This window comes from Talpa occidentalis, unplaced genomic scaffold (assembly GCF_014898055.3).
Source record: "Talpa occidentalis isolate TD23 unplaced genomic scaffold, MPIMG_talOcc4v2.1 talOcc4.13, whole genome shotgun sequence".
Lineage (NCBI taxonomy): Eukaryota > Metazoa > Chordata > Mammalia > Eulipotyphla > Talpidae > Talpa > Talpa occidentalis.
In genome coordinates, this window is record NW_023601322.1 from 20,383,370 (window position 1) to 20,405,631 (window position 22,262).

The 22,262-nt window shown below is 35.7% G+C and overlaps 1 protein-coding gene across 2 annotated transcripts in view; it reads left to right on the forward strand.

Moving 5' to 3' along the window:
• HDHD2 (haloacid dehalogenase like hydrolase domain containing 2) overlaps window positions 1-22,262 on the forward strand; it is a 35,091-nt gene that overhangs the window by 1,210 nt on the left and 11,619 nt on the right. The window contains exons 2-4 of one of the 2 annotated variants that reach the window (XM_037508555.2): window positions 3,804-3,914; window positions 6,707-6,915; window positions 11,440-11,524. In XM_037508555.2, the coding sequence (XP_037364452.1) occupies window positions 3,814-3,914; window positions 6,707-6,915; window positions 11,440-11,524 (395 nt within the window). In that variant the 5' untranslated portion in view covers window positions 3,804-3,813. The remainder of the gene's footprint in view (window positions 1-3,803; window positions 3,915-6,706; window positions 6,916-11,439; window positions 11,525-22,262) is intronic. The other variant, XM_037508559.2, reaches the window with a different exon arrangement.

Below are 22,262 nucleotides of genomic sequence, written 5' to 3' on the forward strand. Positions count from 1 at the left end.
TTTTATGTAAAATTTTTTCTTGTGTCATCAAGTTATAATAATGTTGTATCATGGTTATACTGCTTTTTGCAGTCCTTGATATGTCTATCCATTGTGTACCCTCCCTCATTTTACACAAACACAAAAACGCACACACAACCCAGCCTTTCTACCTACAGAATACCTTCAGAGTTTGCTTTTTTTAAGTGACTGTTAGATGTCTTTCGCAAAACTCAGGTCTTGAGAGAAGCAATTTTAGGTTCCTCCATCCAAAAAGGAGAATGCTTTGTCTTCACTTTTTGTAGCCTTATCTTTTGTGATGTATGTTTTAAATTTAAAAGTCCTTAACTTTTTTTACACATCCAAATCTTTTAACTGTTTCTCTTTTTAGGTAACTGGTAATGCTATTATGGAGGAAAGCCTCCCTTTCAAGGTCACAATAAAGATCAAATGTAAAATAACATGTGAGGACTGTTACAAAAGAGGATTTTGCAACTGAGTCTGCTTAACCAGAAATCTTAATATCATTTTGTGCCTCTTCAGTTTTTTTTTCCCCACCAGATACAGTATAAAAGACAAACAGCACCAGGGAATTATTTAAAATGTTCAAACAGTTTAAGGATGGAGGTTGTTAGTACTGAGTGCGTAATGATTTTCTGGACTATATTTAGTTTTTTAATAACTATATTAAATGAGAAATGACTATAATATAACAAGTCTAATTTTTGTGAAAAATGTCTTAAAGAGTATGAAGACCATATATGTAAGTTTTTAATGATTATAAAATAAACACACACATACTCACCATCTACTTTCAGAAGACCTTAGAGATCCCCTTGTGCTCTCCTGGTTTGCGTTTTCTCTCTGTGCCCTGCAGGAGTCACTGCCCTGACTCTTGTGATAGTCATTGCCTTGCTTCTCTGTGCAGTTTTACCAAAATCTGTGTGTGCATCCCTGTTTCTGAACCTGTAATATGAAGCCATACTGTATGTAGTCTTGTCTTGCTTACCTGAAAAAAAATTCTATATAGAGTGATATAGAAGTTCAGTTTTATGTTCTCTACTATGGATATTCAGTTTTATGCACATTTATTGAAATGTTCAACATTTCATTTTTTCTTCACTAATCTGAAATACTGTTCTTGCAACATATCAAGTTTCTGTACATATAAGAGGTTCTTTTTTGGGGTTCTCTCTTCTGTTCCGTTGATCAATTTGTCTCTTTATGTGCTAGTATCACACTATCTTCAAATTACAAGACCTTATTAATCAAGTCTATATATTAGGTAAACAAGGCCACTATTTGGTTTTCTTCTTCAATCTCAGCTAAAGTATCTTGCTTATCCCTGGCCATTTTCACGGATGCATAACTTATGATTAACTTATCAAGTTCCACAAAATATTTTTTTGACTATTGATTGGAATTGCATTGAATCTCTAAATCAAAGATGCCATGAAAGCTGACAGCCTTACAATATTGAGTCTTTTAATCTATGAAAATCGTGTCTATATATTTAAGTCTTATTTTTATCTGTCAGGTTTTATAATTTTGCCTTCAAAGTGTTGACACTTTTGTAAGAAATTTCCTGGTTACTTTATATTTTATCATCCATTGCAGATAATATCTTTTTAAAATAGTTTTCTAATTATTTCTTTATATTTTATCATCCATTGCAGATAATATCTTTTCAAAATAGTTTTCTAATTATTTGCTGATGACATGGAAATGACTGATTTTTATATTAATTACTAAATAATCATGTAGTAATTGCTACTCCTACCTTGTTAACTATTTTAAATTCTTGACTTTTTGATACAATGGTGTCATCTATAAATAATGATAGTTTTGTTTTTCCTTTCCAGTCTTTATACTTTGTTTTTCTTGCTTTACTATACTAGCTGGGGTATCATTTGCAGTATTAAGTAGAAGTGGTGTGTGAAATAAAAACAAACCAAAGTCTCAGGTTTTAAGTTGGGAGGATCTGTCTCTTCAGGGGAACCCTGAGTTTTGTCTTTTGTTACCTGAAGGGGCCAACTTAAGGTCACCTAGCATAGCAGATGTTGTTGAGGCCAAGCAGGCTGCAATCTTCTGCTCATCTCCCAGTTTCTTGCTTTTATTCAGACCTATGATGGTACTAGTCTGTATAGTACTGGGGTAATGGATTCTTAACTCTGCATTTGTCAAAACTTGTAGAATTATATCACAAAGAATGGGCCTCAGTGTGTTCAAACAAACAAAAAGATGAACCCGGGTTTGGAAGATCCCAGGATGGAAAGCAAACTGTGTGACAAATGAATCTAACTGTACTGGGAATGTATTACTTAACCACTCAACCATATGAGGGCTATAGAGAATGGGGAGGCACTAACCTAAGTAGCTTTGGAAAATGACGCTTTGATTGAAGACATCTAAGGATAGATTTCCTCTAAGAAGATAGACAAAATGAACTGCACGTGAACACTGTACCTTAGTGAGTAATACGTTTCTCATGAAAACAAAAACAGTCCAGAAAGTACCTTATTAAATACCAGACATGAACAAATAAATAGATGGCATGAGCCAGGTTTCTGACTTATCTTAGAGAGAAATTAAAAATAAACAAAGAAGGCTAAATGGATGCTGTAGTTATTATATTTGAATTGGAGGCATCACTATGTATAGTTATTGTTGTATATAATCACACGCACAGATGGATAGGTGCAGAAGTAATGATAGGTATGTGTGTATACACGCATTAGGATGCATCCTTGTAGTGCCTAGTTTTTTCTGCTGAGAGGACCTAGAAACAATGACATACCAGTAGCAGAGAATACTTCCAGTATCCAGATCTTGATTTCTAAGTGCTGTTCTCTTATTAAAGGAACCAAGACTCCTCATGGAAATGGCTGATTCTAGGGCTGGGGCAGGGAACACACAGATGAGCCAGGAGCATCTTTGCAGCTGCTCAAAAGAGAAAACAAGGAAACAAAAACCAGAAGGACGGAGGCATGGAAACCAACTTGAAAGTTCTCTCAGTAGCCTAAGATAGAACAGTTTGAGGTACAAAATAGCACAGTATTGGTGTGTATCCCAAAGAATAGAATAAATATCTGTGGGTTCATACTGATTGTATAAACAAATGACTTATAGAAAAGTTACAGAAAAATTCAAATTCTATGTCAGTGCTTCTCTCTAGGGAGTAAAGCTTGGTTCCTCCTTACCCCTTCTGCCCCCATGACTCACTTCCAAAGAATATATATGGAAAAGGAAAAGAGTAAATGTGGAGAAAAGTAGTAGTGTAAAACCATTTATGACAAAATCTTTGTAAACTGACACAAGCTCTTATTGTGGTGGTAAATACATACAGCATCCAATAAATGTGAGCTGTTCTTACTTTTCTTGTTTCTCCATGGATTTCATCTGATTGCTTCTTGCTCTTACTTTTTCTGATCTGTGACCCCAGCTCATACATTTTGGGGAACCAGTGATGTAAAAGATTTGCCAATGCTTCTATTCACCTGTCCTTCAAAGTACATTATTCTCATATTTAAAAATAAGAGGAATGAATTGTTCACCAAATTGTTAAGAAATCTGAAAATAAATAGTAACTTTTTGGTAACTTCTCTTTTTCCTCTTGTAATTTTAATTTTAAAAATTGACTAAGCGTTATAAAAGTTTTATGAATCAAATTTGGATTTTTTTAATTTTTAAAACTTTTTTGATCAAAGCAGCTTAACAGTAAACAGTATCTTTCTGGCTATGAATAATATTTTCAAAGACTTACCAGTTTTTAATTGTCCATTGTTTCCTAAACTGTATTTTTAATTTCATTTGCTCTCTCCTAGGGAATGAAGGATGGCAGCACGCCGTGCATTAAAAGCTGTTTTGGTAGATCTCAATGGCACACTTCACATTGAAGATGCAGCTGTGCCAGGCGCACAGGAAGCTCTTAAAAGGCAAGCTATCCTGCAGGTTCAGCTGACAAATATGTTTATAAGTGCCATTTTACCAAGGCAGATCATTAGCTAAATGGATGGCCTTAAGATGGCATTTCACCAGCTTACCATATATACAGGAACTGCCTTGGGTTTAGCTGGAAGATGTATGTGTTGTAATATCCTCCAAACGTTGTTCTCCAAGCCTTTATTAGGTTTGGCCTTTTGATCTAGTCATTTTGGGTGGGGGGTGGTGTCTAAGTTAGTATTGTAAACTTGGGAATGAAAATTCAAGATTCTAAAATGTAGAATAAATAGTACTGGAAAAAATTACAAATGAATATTGGAATCAGGAAATGAAGCACACACATACACAAAGGCACAGTTCTGCCCAGCCTCCCCTTCATTTAAGATCTAGCATTGAGTGTGCAGCTGCTCAAATAAAATTTAATTAAGGGACTTGAAATTTTAGAATTATTTCTGTCAACTAAATTTAGTCCTTTCAAAGGTTAGAGACTTATATTTCTGATATATCAACCACGGTACCAAACACAAGTATAGATAAAAACCAAGAATACATAGTAAAATCTTTTAAAATGAACTGAATATGAGTGTTTCTTCTGATTGTACTGGAAAAAAAAAATATTAGACAGCACTACAACAGAACTAGTAATTGGTATTAGACATCTTCTTCCTAAAATAAGGAAGTTTTCGAAATCAAGAGTACTTAACATGTAATGCTTGTCATTTTCCAACCTTAAAATATTCCTGTGCTGCTATTCAGAAACTAATGACAATCACATACCAGGTGTTAGGGCCAAAGATTGACATAGACTTTGTACTCTCTCAAGAAGCCTCCTTTCCGTTTGGGGAATCATCAAATAAAGAGACTTGTATATCTGGCAAGTATCAGTTGGAAGTTATCAGTTTAATTAGGAGTTATGATGTTTGTTTCGTAGGTGGACAATATGTTACTTAAACACCCCCCAGACCCCCCCCAAAAATCAGACTCCTGACACAGTCTTTCTCTTAGGCTTCTAGGGGAAAGGATGTCTTTTGATTTGCATTCCTGTTGGACAGGAGTTTTTGCTGCTTTAAAGATGAGCTCTCACTTTTGGATCAAAAGGAAAATCTTTTATTTCTGGTGGAGAACAAATGACATCTCTCAGTAGCTCTGGCGTCTGTGAGCCTGTTATTTTAAAGGGGCAGGAGCCTGCAGATTGTTTCCTTACTGGCCCTGGTAGATTTCTACCTGAGAGAAATCACGGTGCTGTCCTGCTGGATTTGATTTCTAGAGAAATAGACTAAGGGAAGTTTAGGGGCTAATAAAAAGAAAAGTTTTGGTTTTCTTAAATAGACACTAAATGTGGTAATTTCAGTGGTGGTATTTACTGATATTTAGGATAATAATTATAGCAAAGTAATCACTTTCTTTTGAGAAATAAACCATCAAATTTAATGTGTTCTTTAGAAAAGTTACCATAAGGATATGATAGATTAATCATGACTATAGTGCACTATTTAATCATACAAATTTACTTAATGTTCTTTGGTTGAATACTTACAAAATCTCTTTTCTGCTTTATTTGCTTGTTTATTTTAAATAGTGGTTAGTGATTTTACGCCTTGTGTCCATTTGGAGTAGGCATAAAATAAAAAGCCACAGGGTATTAGGAAATTTTAAATTGTAGTTAAATTAAAACTTTTTTAGATTTTTTTTTTAAAGATTTATTTATTTATGCATACAAGAGCTGGGGTACAAGGCCAGAGGTGTGGGGGGGGGGTGAGAGGATTCACCACAGAGTGGGGAACAGAACAGTCAGATTGACTGAAGTACATTGCTGAGGGGAGCAGCGGGCGAGACAGGAGAGGTCTGCTGCGCCATGTGGGTTTCTCCCTGGCCAGCTGGAGATCGAACTGGTGTTGCAGAGGCTGTGGATTGCTTCATAGTGTGGTGCATATCTCCTTGTGCCACCAGGGAGGCCCTGTTTTTTAGATTTTAGATTAAAACTAACTATAGGACCAAGAAAATAATTTTTCATTTTTGAAGAAAGGTGTGCTGTCATAATTCTTTCCATAAGATCTGATTGCTAGTTTAGATTTCAGAAGCAATCATGGAATCAAAATGGTACCATAGATAAGTAGTTCAGGGGAAACACATTTCTATTTGAAAAAATAGAATGTTTCTTTGAGCTGCCCAGATAGTTTCTGTTTACAAACATAGTAACACATAAGGGCTCAGTCACTCTCAAGTTGACTGAGAAAAAGGAAAAACAGGTTCTCAGGTTATCCTCTCATTCTTAACATAGGAGCCCAGACCCTATACCAGAACATCGATGGGAGCTCTTGCCTCAGCTCTGCTTCTACCCAACTGTATAAAGCTAAGGAGCCACTTAACTACTCTTAGCCTCTGTTTTCTCATCTTTAAAACAGACAGTTGTATTAGTAGCTAATCTCTAAGATAACTCACCTCTGCATATTCTGTGCATATAGTGATGACTAACTTTTGTTTTTTTTCAACTTCTTACTAAAACCCTGCAGTAAAATACAGCTAAAGTATAATGGGCCCTCAAAAAGGTAGACATAGCTTTTACAATTTGACTTTTCAGCCTATGGAGATCAAGTGACTCACAGTATTGGGATAGTTTGTAGGCAATTCTGGGTAAATAACAAAAAACTTACTGGCAGTAAAAACATTTACTCAGTGACTGAGCCTTCATTTTCTAACCTTTTGTAGGTGCTACCAGATTAGGAGGTGTTATGGGGCTGGATTGTAAAAGCTACCTGTTGACACCTGAATTTTACTTTTTCAGGTTACGTGGTGCTTCTCTAATGGTTAGGTTTGTTACCAATACAACCAAAGAGAGCAAGCAGGACCTTTTGGAAAGGTTGAAAAAATTGGAGTTTGATATCTCTGAAGATGAAATATTCACTTCCCTAACTGCAGCCAGAAACTTAGTAGAACAGAAGCAAGTTCGGCCCATGCTGCTAGTTGATGATCGAGCACTGCCTGATTTCAAAGGTAGAGGACATTTGAAAAGACTTCAAAATTTGTTCTGCTTATCATTATTAAAACTGAATATTTAGAAGTATGTACTCATATTTTCTCCTCTTAGTAATGAAATAGTCAACAGATAGTTTGAATCTAAATTGGTGTTTCTCAGATTTATTTATTTTTTTTAAAAAACTTTTTTTAAAAAAAATATTTATTTATTTATTTATATAAGCACCTTTATTTATACAGTCAGAAGCGCAGAAGGGCGAGAGAATTCACCAGAGCCAGAGCAGGGAGCAGAGCAGGCAGAAGGACCGAAGTACACTGCTGAGGGGAGCAGTGGGTGGCAGGAGAGGTCTGCGCACCATGTGGGACCCTCCTCCAGTGGCCAGGGAGCAGCAGGGGATCAAACCGGCACTGCAGAGGCTGCGTGCAGCTTCGCAACCCAGCGCTCAACTGCTGCGCCACCGGGGAGGCCCTCAGATTTATTTTTGACTGCACCCCACAATAACTGAAATATATTACATGGTAACCCCGTACATGCATGTATGTGTGTGATTATATAAGTTAAGCAATATTTTTACTGTATGAGAGGTATTGCCATTTATATTTGATTCACTTAATTGCTTGATTTTAATGCTGTTTAGAACCCTTCAAATTAAGTTTCACAGTCTACTATGAATTATGACCCGCAGATTGAAAACTATAGGTCCAAATTACAGTAGTTCTCCCTTACCTCCATGTATGGCTTTGCTTTCTGAGATTTCACTTATCCACAGGCAACCACAGTCTAAAAATACTATGTACAATAAGATATTGTAGGAGAGACCATATTCACAAAACTCACTATATCACATTGCTGGAGCTCTACTTTATTATTAATTATTGTTGATTTCTTACTATGTTTAACATACTTTATTACTTTATCATAGGTATTTATATATAGGGTTTGGTACGATCCACCATTTCAGGCATCTACTGGGGGTCTGAAACATAGCCCCTAGAGATAATTGGGGACTACTGAGTTTTGAGAATTATAATTAATCTGAGAGCCAGGATATTAATTTGATGAAATGATAAAAGATCTCCTTTTTAAAAAAGAGATTCCATTCTGTATCTTGTGAAGTTTTTGCAATGACCTTGAATTCTTTTCAATCGAGAGAAAATAAAGCTTTTTTCTCTTTGGAAAAATTAACAGACTCTGAAAAATTCTCCTAGTTTTATGAAGCTTTGCCATGTTGCTTCTTTTTGTAGATGATACTCAGAATGGAACAACACAATGTAGAAAAATGGGCATAAATAAACCATGTGATGGATGGCCTTACACAAATGATAGAGAAATTCTACATGGTTATATCTCTGTCTCGATGAGCAGAATCTCAAAATTCAGACTGTAAGGAACTATACTAATAAGAATTACTATTTGTAAGGAATAAACCAATTTTGACTGAATTAAACAAAATAAATTTATTAAAAGGATATGACTGCTGGGGCCTCCCCAGTGGCGTAGCGGTTGAGCGCTGGGTTGCAAAGCTGCTCGCAGCTTCTGCAGCGCTGGTTCGATCCCCAGCCGCCAGGCGAGGGTCCCACATGGTGCACGGACCTCTCCTGCCTCCCACTGCTCCCCTCAGCAGTGTACTTTGTCACTCTGCCTGTTCTGCTCTCCACTCTGGCTCTGGTGAATTCTCTTACCCTCCCGTGCGTCTGACTGTACCCAGTGCTTGTATGTATAAATAAATAAATCTTTAAAAAAAAAAAAGGATATGACTGCTGATAGGAATATAAAATGGACAAGTTCTCTAGAGGGGAATTTGGCAATTGCTTGCAAAATTGCATATGAAGCAGTATTACCACTGGCAGGAATCCCATCTCCATGTTATAGTTAGAAAAAAATACAGTGACATATGAACAGTTATTTGTTATGACCTTATTTATAATAAAAGACTGGAAGCAGCCTGAATGTACATTGAAGGGAATAACTAATTAAACTATGTTATGGCCACAAAAGGAATGCTTTGTAGATGGAAAATAAGCAATGATAAAGAATTCTATCTCCTGATAAGATGTGATCTTCATAGGCTATATTAAGAGGAAAAAGTAAGGTACAGAAAATCTTACCCATTTTGTGTGTAAGAAAATGAGCAGGAAGTAGAAATACATATTTATTTCCTATATTTTTTAAAAGGAAACTAAAGAAGGATAAAAGAAAAACTAATAAATATGGTTATCTAAAAGGTGGAAGAGTAGAGGAAAGGGTCCAGAAAGGGGGTTTCTCTAAAAGTGCTTTGTTATATAGTTTTGACTTTGGAAACATAAATGAACAATCTCTGAAAACAAAGTGAAAAAATTAACTACATAAAATTGGTGACATAACCACTCAGAGAAAAGAATTATTTCAAATGACTGAAATTGTATTTTGTTTGTTCATTCATGGTGGGACAGAGTCTAAGTACAAAAGAATGCCAAAAAAATCTTTAACTGCTTTCTCATCTTTGTGTTATTAGTAATATTGGTATTGTTATTTTTGAATTATAGATATATGATAGGATAAAACAAAGTAGTATATGCTAGGATTGTTAGGATTCAAAATTTAAAATGTTAACAAAAAGAAATACAAGTATAAAAATCAATTCAAAGCCATGTATATTAATTTTGTATTGAAAATCTCTTTATTAACTGTCTTGTTCTCTTAAAAAGCATAATCGTTATTTAGATTTTCCCCTTGAAAAGGCCTATAAGTAATGACAACCCAGTGCTCAGACTATCCTTTGCTCCTTTCCTTCTTTGGAGAAATGGCTGATTCCAGATCTGGGCAGGCATTATGTAATATGAATCTGGGGTAACTAGTTGTGTTAGCAAGGAAACTATTGAAGACTAATGATGTGATTTGTAAAGGACACTGGGGCCAATTTGAAGAGATAATTTGAGCATCAAAAAGGATAATGATTGCAGTGTGTGTGTGTGTGTGTATGTATAAAAATGTTAAAAGTTCAAAATGGTCCTCATCCCCACAAAACTCTGGTCACCATGGTACTTTGTTAGGGCAGTAACTCATTATTCCAAAAAATGGATAAATTAAGGGAGTAAAGCAAGCTTTTATCCACCCTTTCCTGTTCGAACTGACTGTTAAGAGTAACCAAATATATAAAGGTAAAATATTTAAAAGAATTCCAGTCTAGTAAATGCAAGAGGAATGAAAAATTAGAAAATAACCATTTGGCAAATCCTAATGAAATAGGCGGCAGCATCAATAGTTTTATTTTTTTCTCAAGTTTTTTTGACCTGCCAGTTGTTTATGTACCAATATAATTTGGGGTGTGCAGCTTCACACCCCATAAATGCACATGCTTCACTCACCCCCACCAAAGCTCCAATGCCAGTGCCCTATGGCTGTCCCTCCCTTGACCTTTCCCCCATTGTGCACTCTGGTAACCACAACGGTATTAACCAAAAACCGGGCAACCAGAAATAATTAGAAATGCATTCTCTAACCACTGTGCTTATGTTTCTGGGTTAGCTGGAATTCTACAAAATGATTTTTTTAATCAGATTTTTTCCTTTTGATTTTATTTGATGAAGATTAAGATTGTTGTATCAACAGTGATCTGGATTGGGGTATATAAGCAGAGACTCTGATATAAAGAAAATATTTGTCAGTTTTCATGAAAATACCCAAAATTGATAGATGTTTGAAAGGAATGGCGATATCTTTGCTGATGTTTAATATATTTGCTAGTGGTTAATGGAGATAATAAACAGAACTTGAAAAATTCCAACTTTTATTATAGTCAACCATTTAATTTTCTTTCTTTAATAAATTTTATTACTCAATAATCATGGCTGCTGGTGAGGAGAAAATTGGAAGTCTTGATCTGTTTTTCCTATTCTCCTCAAGTTTTGGTGGAATTGGTAATGAAAATGCTAAGAGGCAAATAGAAATTGATGTATAGATAATCCACAGAACTTTTAATCAGACTTAGTAACTGTGATAGTGGATTACTTGTTTGGTTGTCATAGCTGTTGTCATGTACAAATATCTTTAAAACCTGCTTAAATTGTAATATTTGTGAAATTAAAAATAAATTAGGCATTATGCAGAAAACTGTAGGATCTCCAGTGCATTCCATATTTATCATGAAGGTGTTAACCTCAACTGTGTCAATTAAAGAGTCTTAATTTCCCTTGTCTCTTAGGTTTCTATCCCCTCATCAGTTGCTATTGATCTGATAACTCATGGCTGTTCTTGTTGATTGTAATTAGTAAAGCTTTTTGAAGTTAGAAATTGCTCCTTGTTTGAGAACATCAGGTTACAAGTTTCAATTCAAATCTTCTAGTTACTGAGTAGCTGTAAGACCATGCAAAAGAAATGTGTTAAAATACTAGGAGATCTTTTTCTTCAGTATCTTACACTATTTCCACTGGCAGGGTAATCTCTTATACCTCAGATTATGGTTATAGCAAACATTTGCATTTGCTTGACTAAAACTACATTATGAAATGTGACATTATTTTTAATTGCATTTTCAACAATTGTATGGTTACCATTCCCAGGTCTACAAACAAATGATCCTAATGCAGTGGTCATAGGATTGGCACCAGAACATTTTCATTATCAAATTCTGAATCAGGCATTCCAGTAAGTATTTATTTTTCATCATCCGATCATATATTCTACTTACCTTCTTGAATCTTTGTCATACAAGGTTATGAAAATCCAGATGTACTCTTAGACTCAGTGTTTTTCTCCCCTCCTGAACCCAGTCGTCGATCAGGTCATTTTTGGGCTACCTGAATCTTTTTTCTCTCAGGCCACCTAGATTGTATGTGAGCACAGACATCTTCTAGATCAGTACCAAATAATATTTATTACTGTTGTGCATTTTTTCCCTAAATGAGCAATTTGTTAAAATATTGTCATCATTGGGGTTTTTCTGGTTTATAGAATCCATATTCTGGAGGGAAACTCATAATAAAATGGCACCTCTCAAAGCTCAGAGTTTTCTCTCTTATTGTCTTTGCTGGTTTTCCACTGACCATGCTAATTTAATCTCTGATGGAAAAATTGCCTCCAGGCTAATACATCCGAAAAGGGGAATGTGTATCTTCCTCCCATGGGAATACAAAGCATGGAGGTGAAAGCTGACACATTTGGCCGTGCTTTCAAAAAAATCATACAGTAAGTGAATCTGATATTGTGAAGTAGAGTAGTAAGTAGAGTAGTGGCAGTAGGGATGAAGAAAACCAGATTCAGGCAGCGCCACCATGATCTGATGGGTGATCAGGTTTAGGAGTTGAGAGGAGCAGTAAGTCTAAGAGGACATCCAGATTTCTAGCCTGAGTTTATTTGATAGAAACACTTTCTGGGCCTCCCCGGTGGCGCAGCGGTTGAGCGCTGGGTTGCGAAGCTGCCCGCTGCCTCTGCAGCGCCGGTTCGATCCCCGGCTGCTCCCCGGCCACCGGAGGAGGGTCCCACATGGCGCGCAGACCTCTCCTGCCGCCCGCTGCTCCCCTCAGCAGTGTACTTCGGTCCTTCTGCCTGCTCTGCTCCCCGCTCTGGCTCTGGTGAATTCTCTCACCCTCCCACGCTTCTGACTGTACCCAGTGCTTGTATAAATAAATAAAATAAATCTTTAAAAAAAAAAAAAAAAAAAGAAACACTTTCTGTTTGGGGTCAGGATATAATAAGCTTAGGTTGGAGTTATTTTAGCTGTGGAATAGTTAAGTGGAATTGTCCTTATGTTGCTGGTAGAAATTGGGAGAAATATTTAAAATCTTACAAATGTTCAGTTGTGTATGTATTTTATATAAACTTTTTGCTGCTGTTCTCCAAAGTAAGATTGTATGCAGATTCTTGCACTTCTTAAAATAAATTGCATCAGAATTTACCTGCAGATCTGATCAGGATTAAGTTTGTGAGTTTTTTCTTTTTTTTTTTTTTTTTAATTATTGTTATTTACTTACAAAATTTTATTTAACTTTTTAAAATACCAACATAACAGTCATGGTTACATGTTACATTTTTATATGGTTACATGTTAAATTTTATTTTAATTTGGAAGAATGTAAAAATGAGAATTGGAAATCTACTTCCAAATTCTAGTTACCTTTGCATATTATATAAACCATAAAAGTGGAATGTGCTATACCTGAAAATTTGAAACAATGTTCTTTTAAAGTTTAGCATATGTTTCATATAATTATAATAATTTTAGTTTTTGTTTGTTTTAAAATAGAATTTGTTTAACATAATTGTAATATAATCAATATACTTAATATTTTAAAATATTTAATGTATACTTAAAATAGGTATATTTTACTTTTGCTTCCATATTAATGCACACACCATACATTTTTGTGTGTGATTTTGTTATATATTTTATGACTATGCAAACATTTACTTAACCATTATACGATAAATGGATAGTCTATTTCCTTTCTTACTCACAGTGTAACTGTGTTACATATAATCTTGATTCCTGAAAGTAGAATTAGTAGGTCAAAGAGTTGTGCATTTGTTAAATTTAAATTAGGTAAAAAACATTGTCCCCAAATTTAAACCTGATTTACATTCCCATATACGGTGTATAAAAGTGCCTTTTTCTCCTATACCAATAGACTTTTACCATTACCAAACTGAAAAGTATTTGTAATATGATAGAAGAAAAACAATGCTTCATTGTTTTTATTTGTATTTATCTAATTTTAAATGAGTTAAATTTTTTATATAATTTGGGACCATATGTATTACTATTTCAATAAATTTTATGTTATAATCCTTTGCCTATTTATCTTTTTTTTTTTTAATATTAAATTTTATTTTTATATTCCCCCATACAATTGCAAACGCCCCATTCTGACCCCAATCCTTCCCCTCCCGCCCCCCACCCCCCAAAAAGTGTCTCTGGTTCATAGTTTTTTGTTGATTTTGATTTTCACTTTCTTATATTCATTTTCCTGGTCCCTTATTTAAGTTTTCTAGATTCCTGCTATGAGTGAGACCATCCGGTATTTTTCCTTTTCTTTTTGGCTTATTTCGCTGAGCATGATCCCTTCCAGCGCCATCCATGTTGCTGCAAATTGCATGTGTTTATCTTTTTTGAATGCTGAGTAATATTCCATGGTATATATGTACCACATCTTCTTGATCCAGTCATCTATTTTTGGGCATTTGGGTTGTTTCCAAAGCTTAGCTATTGTAAACAGTGCTGCTATAAACATAGGGGTGCAGGTGCTCTTTGGAATTGATGTTTCTGTGTCCTTTGGGTAAATACCTAGGAGTGGAATTGCTGGATCATATGGAAGCTCTATGTTTAGTAGGTCCAGAAATCTCCACACAGCTCTCCATAGTGGTTGGACCAGTTTGCACTCCCACCAACAGTGCAGAAGAGTTCCTTTTTCTCCACACCCTCGCCAACATTTGTTGTTGCTAGTTTTTTTAATATGTGCCATTCTCACTGGTGTGAGATGGTATCTCATGGTAGTTTTGATTTGCATTTCCCTGATTACAAGTGATGTTGAACATTTTTTCATATGCCTGTTGGCCATTTGCATTTCCTCTTCAGAGAAGTTTCTTTTTAGCTCTTCTGCCCATTTTTTGACTGGATTATTTTCTTTGTTGTTGCTGAGTCTCATCAGCTCTTTGCAGATTTTTGTGATCAGTCCTTTATCATTAGTGTTGTGTGCAAAAATGTTCTCCCAGTTGGTGGGGTTTCTCTTTGTTTTTGTTATTGTCTCTTTTGCTGTGCAGAAGCTCTTTAATTTGATGTAGTCCCAGCTGTTTATCTTTGTCTTCACTATCACTGCTTTGGGTGATGTGTCTGTAAAGATGTCTTTGATGTGCAAATCCCGTAGTGTTTCGCCTATATTTCCTTCTATGTAAGTTTGTGAGTTTTTTCCTTGGATTTTTCATCTTGCTGTTTACTTCTTGTCAAACCATTAAACAATATAATTTGCCTTTGAATTTGTGACAAGTAGTTCAAAATATGGCATAGATACATTGAAGTAGACTTAAAGTTTTTTTTTTTAATTTTTTACAAAAAGATTTATTTATTTATGCATGTAAGAACTGGGATACAGGCCAGAAGCGTGGGGGGGGGGTGGCGGGGTGAGGATTCACCAGAGACAAAGTGGGGAGCAGAACAGGCAGACTGACCGAAATATACTGCTAAGGGGAGCAGCATGCAAGTCAGGTGAGATCCGCTGTGCCATGTGGGTAGCTCCCTGGCCGGAGATCGAACTCGTGCCGCAGTGGCTGCAGATAGCTTCATAGGTTGTGTCTTAATCCCTTGCGCCACCAGGGAGGCTCCTAGACTTAAAGTTTTTTAATAACTTGATAAATTTTGGCATTTAAGTAAGAATGCTATAAAAACATTGTTTTCTTACCAGTACAAAATTCTGAAGCTTCAGCCTATCTTGTTCTTGATGTAGAATTCATTTCTCTATGTATGTGTCCTAGAATCAGCATGATCATAGGAAACTTTAAATCTCACCACAGGATTTACATTATTTGGTGTTGATCTTGAAAATGACTGTCCTTGTGTACAATACATGTGGCCAGAAATAGCACCTTCCCTTCCCCACTTCCACCCCCATTTGTGCACATTGATTTTAGATCCTTGGTTAATGGAAACTATGGGCACTCAGTCACTGTGACAGTCAAGTCTTTGTTTAATAGGAACATAATCATCATTGCTAAGTATCTCTTTACTTAGTTTTTTCTGGATACTCATAGCTGTGCAAGATTGTATGAAGAGTACTTTGGGTTGTATGCTATTAACATTTATTTTGTGTCACCTGCTTCAGTTATCCTACTTTAGTGTTGACAGGGAGGGTGTAGGGGACAGGTTATCTCACCTGCTCCTTGTACATAAAGTTTACAACTATACTAAAAATGGTTTTCATTTAAGTAGAGCACCTGCTATTATGTCTTACTCCAAATTGACCCCTCCTACCTTTTATTTATTTCATTAACCACAGAATTCAAGGAAAAGGTATTGATTGATTTTAGCTGGTAATTTGGGAAGGACATATTTAATAGGAAGTTGGGAGGTCTCTGTCTTAGATTAATACTAGACTTAGGGTAATAAAAATATATGTTGGCATAATACTTCGTAATTGCTCGGATGCTGTCTAATTAGTACACTTCCCTAACCATATTGATTTTTTTAAACACCACATTTTAAAGCATTACAGTGCATTTATAGGTCAACTCTAATTTCACAAATGCACTTAACAGCTGGGTGGAGAGTTAACAGAAGGATTTTAGGTCTTGCCCTTCTTTGCATATTTATGTCTCCACAGAGACCATGCCTTCCAACCAATGACTGCAGCTGTTTGTATTGTAAATGGAAAATACAGACATCTCAAATGAACCACCGATTAGTTAAATTACTATTCAGGTTGATAATGAGAATAAACATTGTATTTTAAATCCCATTGCATAGCTGTCTTGAATACCAGCTTTAGGGGCATATTGTCCTCAGGCAGATGCATCAGCCTTCCACATTACACTGCCTCTTATTTACTGTGTGGGTATGCCCCCCAAAATGCATAGTACAATCTGTCTACAAATATGTCTCAGATGGCTGAATGAAATTGAGAACATTGAATTTTGAAGAATTGATTTGGGGCAAGAATATGAACTAATTACAAGGAATAGACATGATTTAAGTTTGGATTATGTAAGTTATTCAAGTCCTAAGAGCCACTGGTGACTTTGTTCCTTTTACCTACTACTAGAAGATATAAAGAATAATATAATGAAGACCCATACACCAGTCAGCTAGTTTAAGAAAGAGATTATCAAGACATTTGATACCCCCAGTTTTATCACCCAAGATCGAAACGTAATTGGGATAGAAATTTTGTTTATCATTCTCTTACATTTTTATTCTTATAACACGTATGTGTGTAGCCCTAGAGAGTATATAGTATTTTGCATGTTTTATACTTTATGCATTTATCAATTTGTTTTTTTCCTCAATAATATTGCATGATTCACCAATGTGAATGTCCATAGCTCTAGTTTAATTGTTTTCACAGCTTTAGTACTGGCATATAGCAGGGTCTTTTTTCGTCTTCTGACCTAGTTAGAAACCTAAAGCTTGAGCATTTTAGTAATAGACCAATTATAATCAAATTTGATGATCTCTGTTAGGAGAAAGTCCACCTTGGCAGGCACATCACTTAATAATCTAACTTAAACTTAGTATTAACAAAACTAATAATATCTAAACACAAAAGTGTTCTGTCTTCTTAGTGAAAAATTTTTAATGTTCAAAAAAGAGAAAAGAACCTGTAGTTCTTTCACCTCGCTAGTTGATTTATTTCTATGTACATATATATTTAGACAAAAAATAGAATGTACATATAATATATGTACTGTGTGGTGACTTGTTTAAAAAAACCCAACAGTATATTGTTCATGTTTTTCCATACTGTTGAATATTATTCTAAAATATGTTTGATTTTAAGTCAGAAATCACTGTAATAAGTGTAATAAATATGTAGCCCTGCTTCCTGTTGGTTATTTCCAGTTTTCTGAAGGTAGTTTTAAGAAACTTCTGACAACACATTTGTTAAGCAATGTTTATGTTTGTTCCTTTGTGGACTTCTGGTGAGTCCAAACCTGGGACGCGACGGTGAAGGAAATCAGACATGGGGGACTGTCATGTCCAGCATGCAGCAAATCTTTATTGTCTTAGTGCTCATTATATACTATTTTAATTGTAGCAGGTGTAACACCAAAGCATACCACATAATGATAACATGTATGAATGATTAGTCTATTTTCTTACTATTATCTATTTACTTCAGACAGTAGGGTACCAGGCACTTAGTTCTCACACACATAATCTTATCGCCTCCTAGCCAGAGCCTGGGAAGTTCGCTCATTATTTTGTTGTTGTTAAACTGTGGAGATGTATGCAGTTCACTTCCAGGCTCTCAACACCAAGTCCTGTCACTCAGAGGTTTTCCTCCGAGACGCATGTGTTTTCACATGCCTTAGAGACTCGGGTCAAGGCCCTTTTGCTCACTACGCAGGGTGGCCGCCTCCAACATTCCTTGAGATTTTTTTCTATAGTTCTTGGATCAAAAGAATTTGCGGGAGGTGGGAACTGCATGGAGTTGCTTAACTTAGGAAAAGTTTAAGGTTTTTTCTACTTTAGAGGCAACAGTTCTGCAGCTTCTAGAGGAGCTAAATGTCATTATAGGGCCTCCCTGGTGGCACAGTGGTTGAGCGCTGGGTTGCGAAGCTGCCCGTGGCCTCTGCGGTGCCGGTTCGATCCCCGGCTGCTCCCCGGCCACCAGGGGAGGGTCCCACATGGCGTGCAGACCTCTCCTGCTGCCCGCTGCTCCCCTCAGCAGTGTCCTTCGGTCCTTCTGCCTGCTCTGCTCTCCCCTCTGGCTCTGGTGAATTCTCTCACCCTCCCGCGCTTCTGACTGTACCCAGTGCATGTATAAACAAAAACAAACAAACAAATAAATGAATAAAATACGTGCCTCTTTAAAAAAAAAAAAAATGTCATTATAAAGTGTCTTTATATCTGAAGATAAGTAACATTACATCACAACTTTCGCATTTAAGCACAGAGGTTGGAGGCTGCTTACCAGTAATGGTTTGAAGTTTTATTAATGACTTCTTTCCTGTAATTGTTACAAAGAATAAAAATCCTCCAAAAGGATCTTAGCGATGTCCAGGAATGAGTAGTTTTGTTCTCTAGAAGCAAATTCTTATTACCGTAAATGATTTCTGTTGCTTTTTTACCCCCATCTCCTAAAGAAAAACAGAAACAAGTTTACTCCAATATAGTCAATTCCTCAGAAAGGGAAAAAGAGAAAAGGGTGGAGGTGGGGAGAGGGAGAAATCAGCAATAGTAGCTCTAGTTATCACTGCAGTAGTACCATAACTCCTGACTCTTTTCTAATTATTTAGAGCCACTTGTATGAGGAATTCAGAACAGTGTGTCAGCAGGCCTTATATTAGAAGTATGTCTGTAGGATTTCTCCATTTGAAAGGGCTACCTGCTATTCAGTCTTTTAAATTAAAGTCCAGACTAAAAAAGTAAAACACTCTGGAGGTGAAAATATTTAAGACTGGAGAACTTGAGTTATTTAAATCGTTCTGTTAGTATATACAGAAGAACTTTTACATGCCAATTGGAAAGTCATAGAATATGTAATTGAGTCAAAATTTCAGGTGACTATTCAAAGCCACATAAATATATTATGAATGATTTTTTAAGATTTATTTTTATTTATTTATGCATACAAGAACTGGGGTATAGGCCAGAGGAGCGGGGAGTGAGAAGATTCACCTGTGATAGTTTGGGGAGCAGAACAGGTGGATCTACTGAAATACACTGCTGAGGGGGACAGTAGGCAAGACAAGAGAGGTCTGCCTCACCATGTGGGTTAACTCCCTGGGGATCGAACTCATGCCACAATGGGTGGTAATAGCTTAATAGCGCTGAGACTTTAACCCCTGCGCCACCAGGGAGGCACCTGTGAATGATTTTTAAAAAAAAAAAACTGATGTATAACATGCACGGTAAGGTACATATACAGATTGTCGATATATAGCTCAATGCAATTTTACTGTGTAACCCCCACTCTGATCAAGTTATAGGACATTTCTAACACCCTAGAATGTTCCCTGTCCCAGTCAGTGCCACCCATTCCTCAAGGTAACCACTACTCTGATTTCTTCCTTATAGCCAGTTTTTGATCTTCATCTGAATGAAATCATGCAATTGCAGTATTTTTGTCAGTTTGAGGTTTATCCAAGTTGTTGAATGTAACAGTACTTTGCTTTTGTTTTTTTTCCTTTGTATATTTTTTGTTTAGCAGTCTGGGGTATGAATATTCCACAATTTATTTATTCCACACTTAATGGGCATTTGGGTTGTTTCCAATTTTGAATGTTTTGAATAAAACTGCTATGAACATTCTTCTACATGTCTTTTGGGGCATATTTGCAGTCATTTCTCTTGGGTCTCTATCTCGAAGTGAAATTACTGTGTAATAGGATAAGCACTTGTTTCGCTTTAGTAACTATTACTAAACCATTTTCCAAAGTGATTGTACCAAGTCACACATTCCCTCCCCACATTCTCACCAGTCTCTTGCCATATTCTGTGTAATTACAGCCATTCTGCTTGGTGTATATAGTGGTATCTTACTGAGTTTCAGTTTGTATTTCTCTGATGAGTAATGTTGAAACCTTTTTGTGTACTAATTGGCCATTGGATAACTTCTTTTATGCTGTGTACATGCAAAATCTTTTTACCTTTTCTGATTGGATTGTATTTTTCTTACTAATTTGTAGGAGCTTGTTGATGATGATACTCAAGTCTTTAGTTGATACATGTCCAGCAGATACCTTAGCCTATCTGTGATTTGCCTTTTCACTCTCTTAATAGTATGAGAACATGATGTTCTTAATTTTAGTGAAGTTTGCTTTGTCATTATTTCTGTACCCACCCCATGGTCTTGAAGATATTCTTCTGTGTTTTCATTTGCAAGCTTTATTGTTTTTCTCTAGCAATTAGGTGAATGAATTTTTATAAATTGGGTGAGGTGAAAGTTTGGGTTTTTTTCCCTATGTAGATTTCCAGTTTCAGCAACGTTTATTGCATTTTTCCCTCACAGAATTGCAGTGGTGCTTTTGATATTAATCAAGTAATATTCTCTCTCTCTCTCTTTATATGTGTATCTCTTTCTAGATTCTTTATCTATACTTGTGCCATTCCACAGTTTTGAATACAATAGCTGTATAATTAGGCTTAATGTCTGGCAATCTACAGCCTTCCACTTTGGTCTTCTTTAAGATTGCTATTCTGGATCCTTTGTCTTGCCTATAAATTTAGGAATCAACTTGTCAATTTCCTAAAAAAAAAAAAAAAAAAAAAACACCTGAATTTGATTGGTACTATATTAAATCTATGGATTTGGATGGAATTTATATCTGAACAATAATGTGTCCTCTAGTTTATGAAAATGAAATGTATCTCCATTTATTTAGGTTTTATTTTTACATTGTCAGAGTATGGCCTTTAATTCATGTTGTTTGATGCTGTTGTAAATCTCACTTTGTTAAATTTCATTTTTAAGTGCTTGTTGCTAATGCATAGATACATCATTTAGGTTTTTTTATGCTAACCTTGTGGCAGTGACCTTCATATATTTACTTGCTAATATTTATTACTTACTGTAGAATTCTTGGATTTAATTTCCTGTATAGATAAATTGTGTCATCTACAAATAACGACAGTTTTACTTCTCCCCACCACTCTTTGTATTTTCATTTTTTTTCATGCTTTATTATATTGTCTGGAACTCTCCAAGTACAGTGCAAAATTGAAGTAGTGAAAGTAGATGGCCCTATCTTCTTTTTAATTCAGAAGGAGAGCTTCAGTATTTTCTACTTTGAGTACTTCTTACTAAGTCAGTTAACTATATATTTGTTTTGACCTCTGCCTATAAGCAGAAGCAGCAATATTGAGGATGTCTTAGACCTTTTTGGATTTTTCTTCTTTCTCTCAGGATGTTTAATATTCTTAGAAAATTTCTATTTCACATGGAACATTGAGTCCTTAAAAACTCAAAATTTTTTCAGTGATTACTGAGAGGATTATGGTGACATTGGAGATATTTTGGGGGTTTTGATTAATTAAACATTAATGGAATTTTCATTTGATAGATTTCAAGATTTATTGTTGCTTTAATTTGAGCCTTTGATAGTTTGTCAGATTGCTATTAGTTTTATAAGTATAGAATGTTAAGACTTTGGCTATCACCTAGTTTAGTGGTTCTCAACTGTGGACAGTTTTGCTCCCCGGGAAACAGTTGGCAATGCCTGAAGACAGCTCAAGATAATTTTGATTGTCACAAGTGGCAGAAAAAGGGTGCAAAGGTAGAAGCCAGGAATGCTATTCAACATCCTATAGTGTATAGGACTGCTTCCCAGAGAAAAGGGTTTTTAGGTCCAAAATTTCAGTAGTACTGAGGTTGGAAAGCACTGATCTAGTTCAGCCGCTTCATTTGATTTAAAAAAAAAAAAAAATCCCACAAATGTGAAGTGATTTGCTTTTATTTATTTCAAGTAGATAATTCACTTCCTGTATTTATGGATAAGAATAGTTGCCATTATTCTTAACTCATATGAGGGAAATACATTGTCTCTATTCCCCAAGAAGATAAGTGTTGTTATATAGATAAGGACAGGGAGGTATATGGAAAAGGAATGTTTTGGGTGATGGGAAGTTTGGTGTTGGACATACAGGAAATGCCTGACAGTTATTTACGCTGCAGTATAATTTCATTTCTACATGTTCTGTCTTCAGTGAAAATGGTGAGAAGTTTATCACATTCCT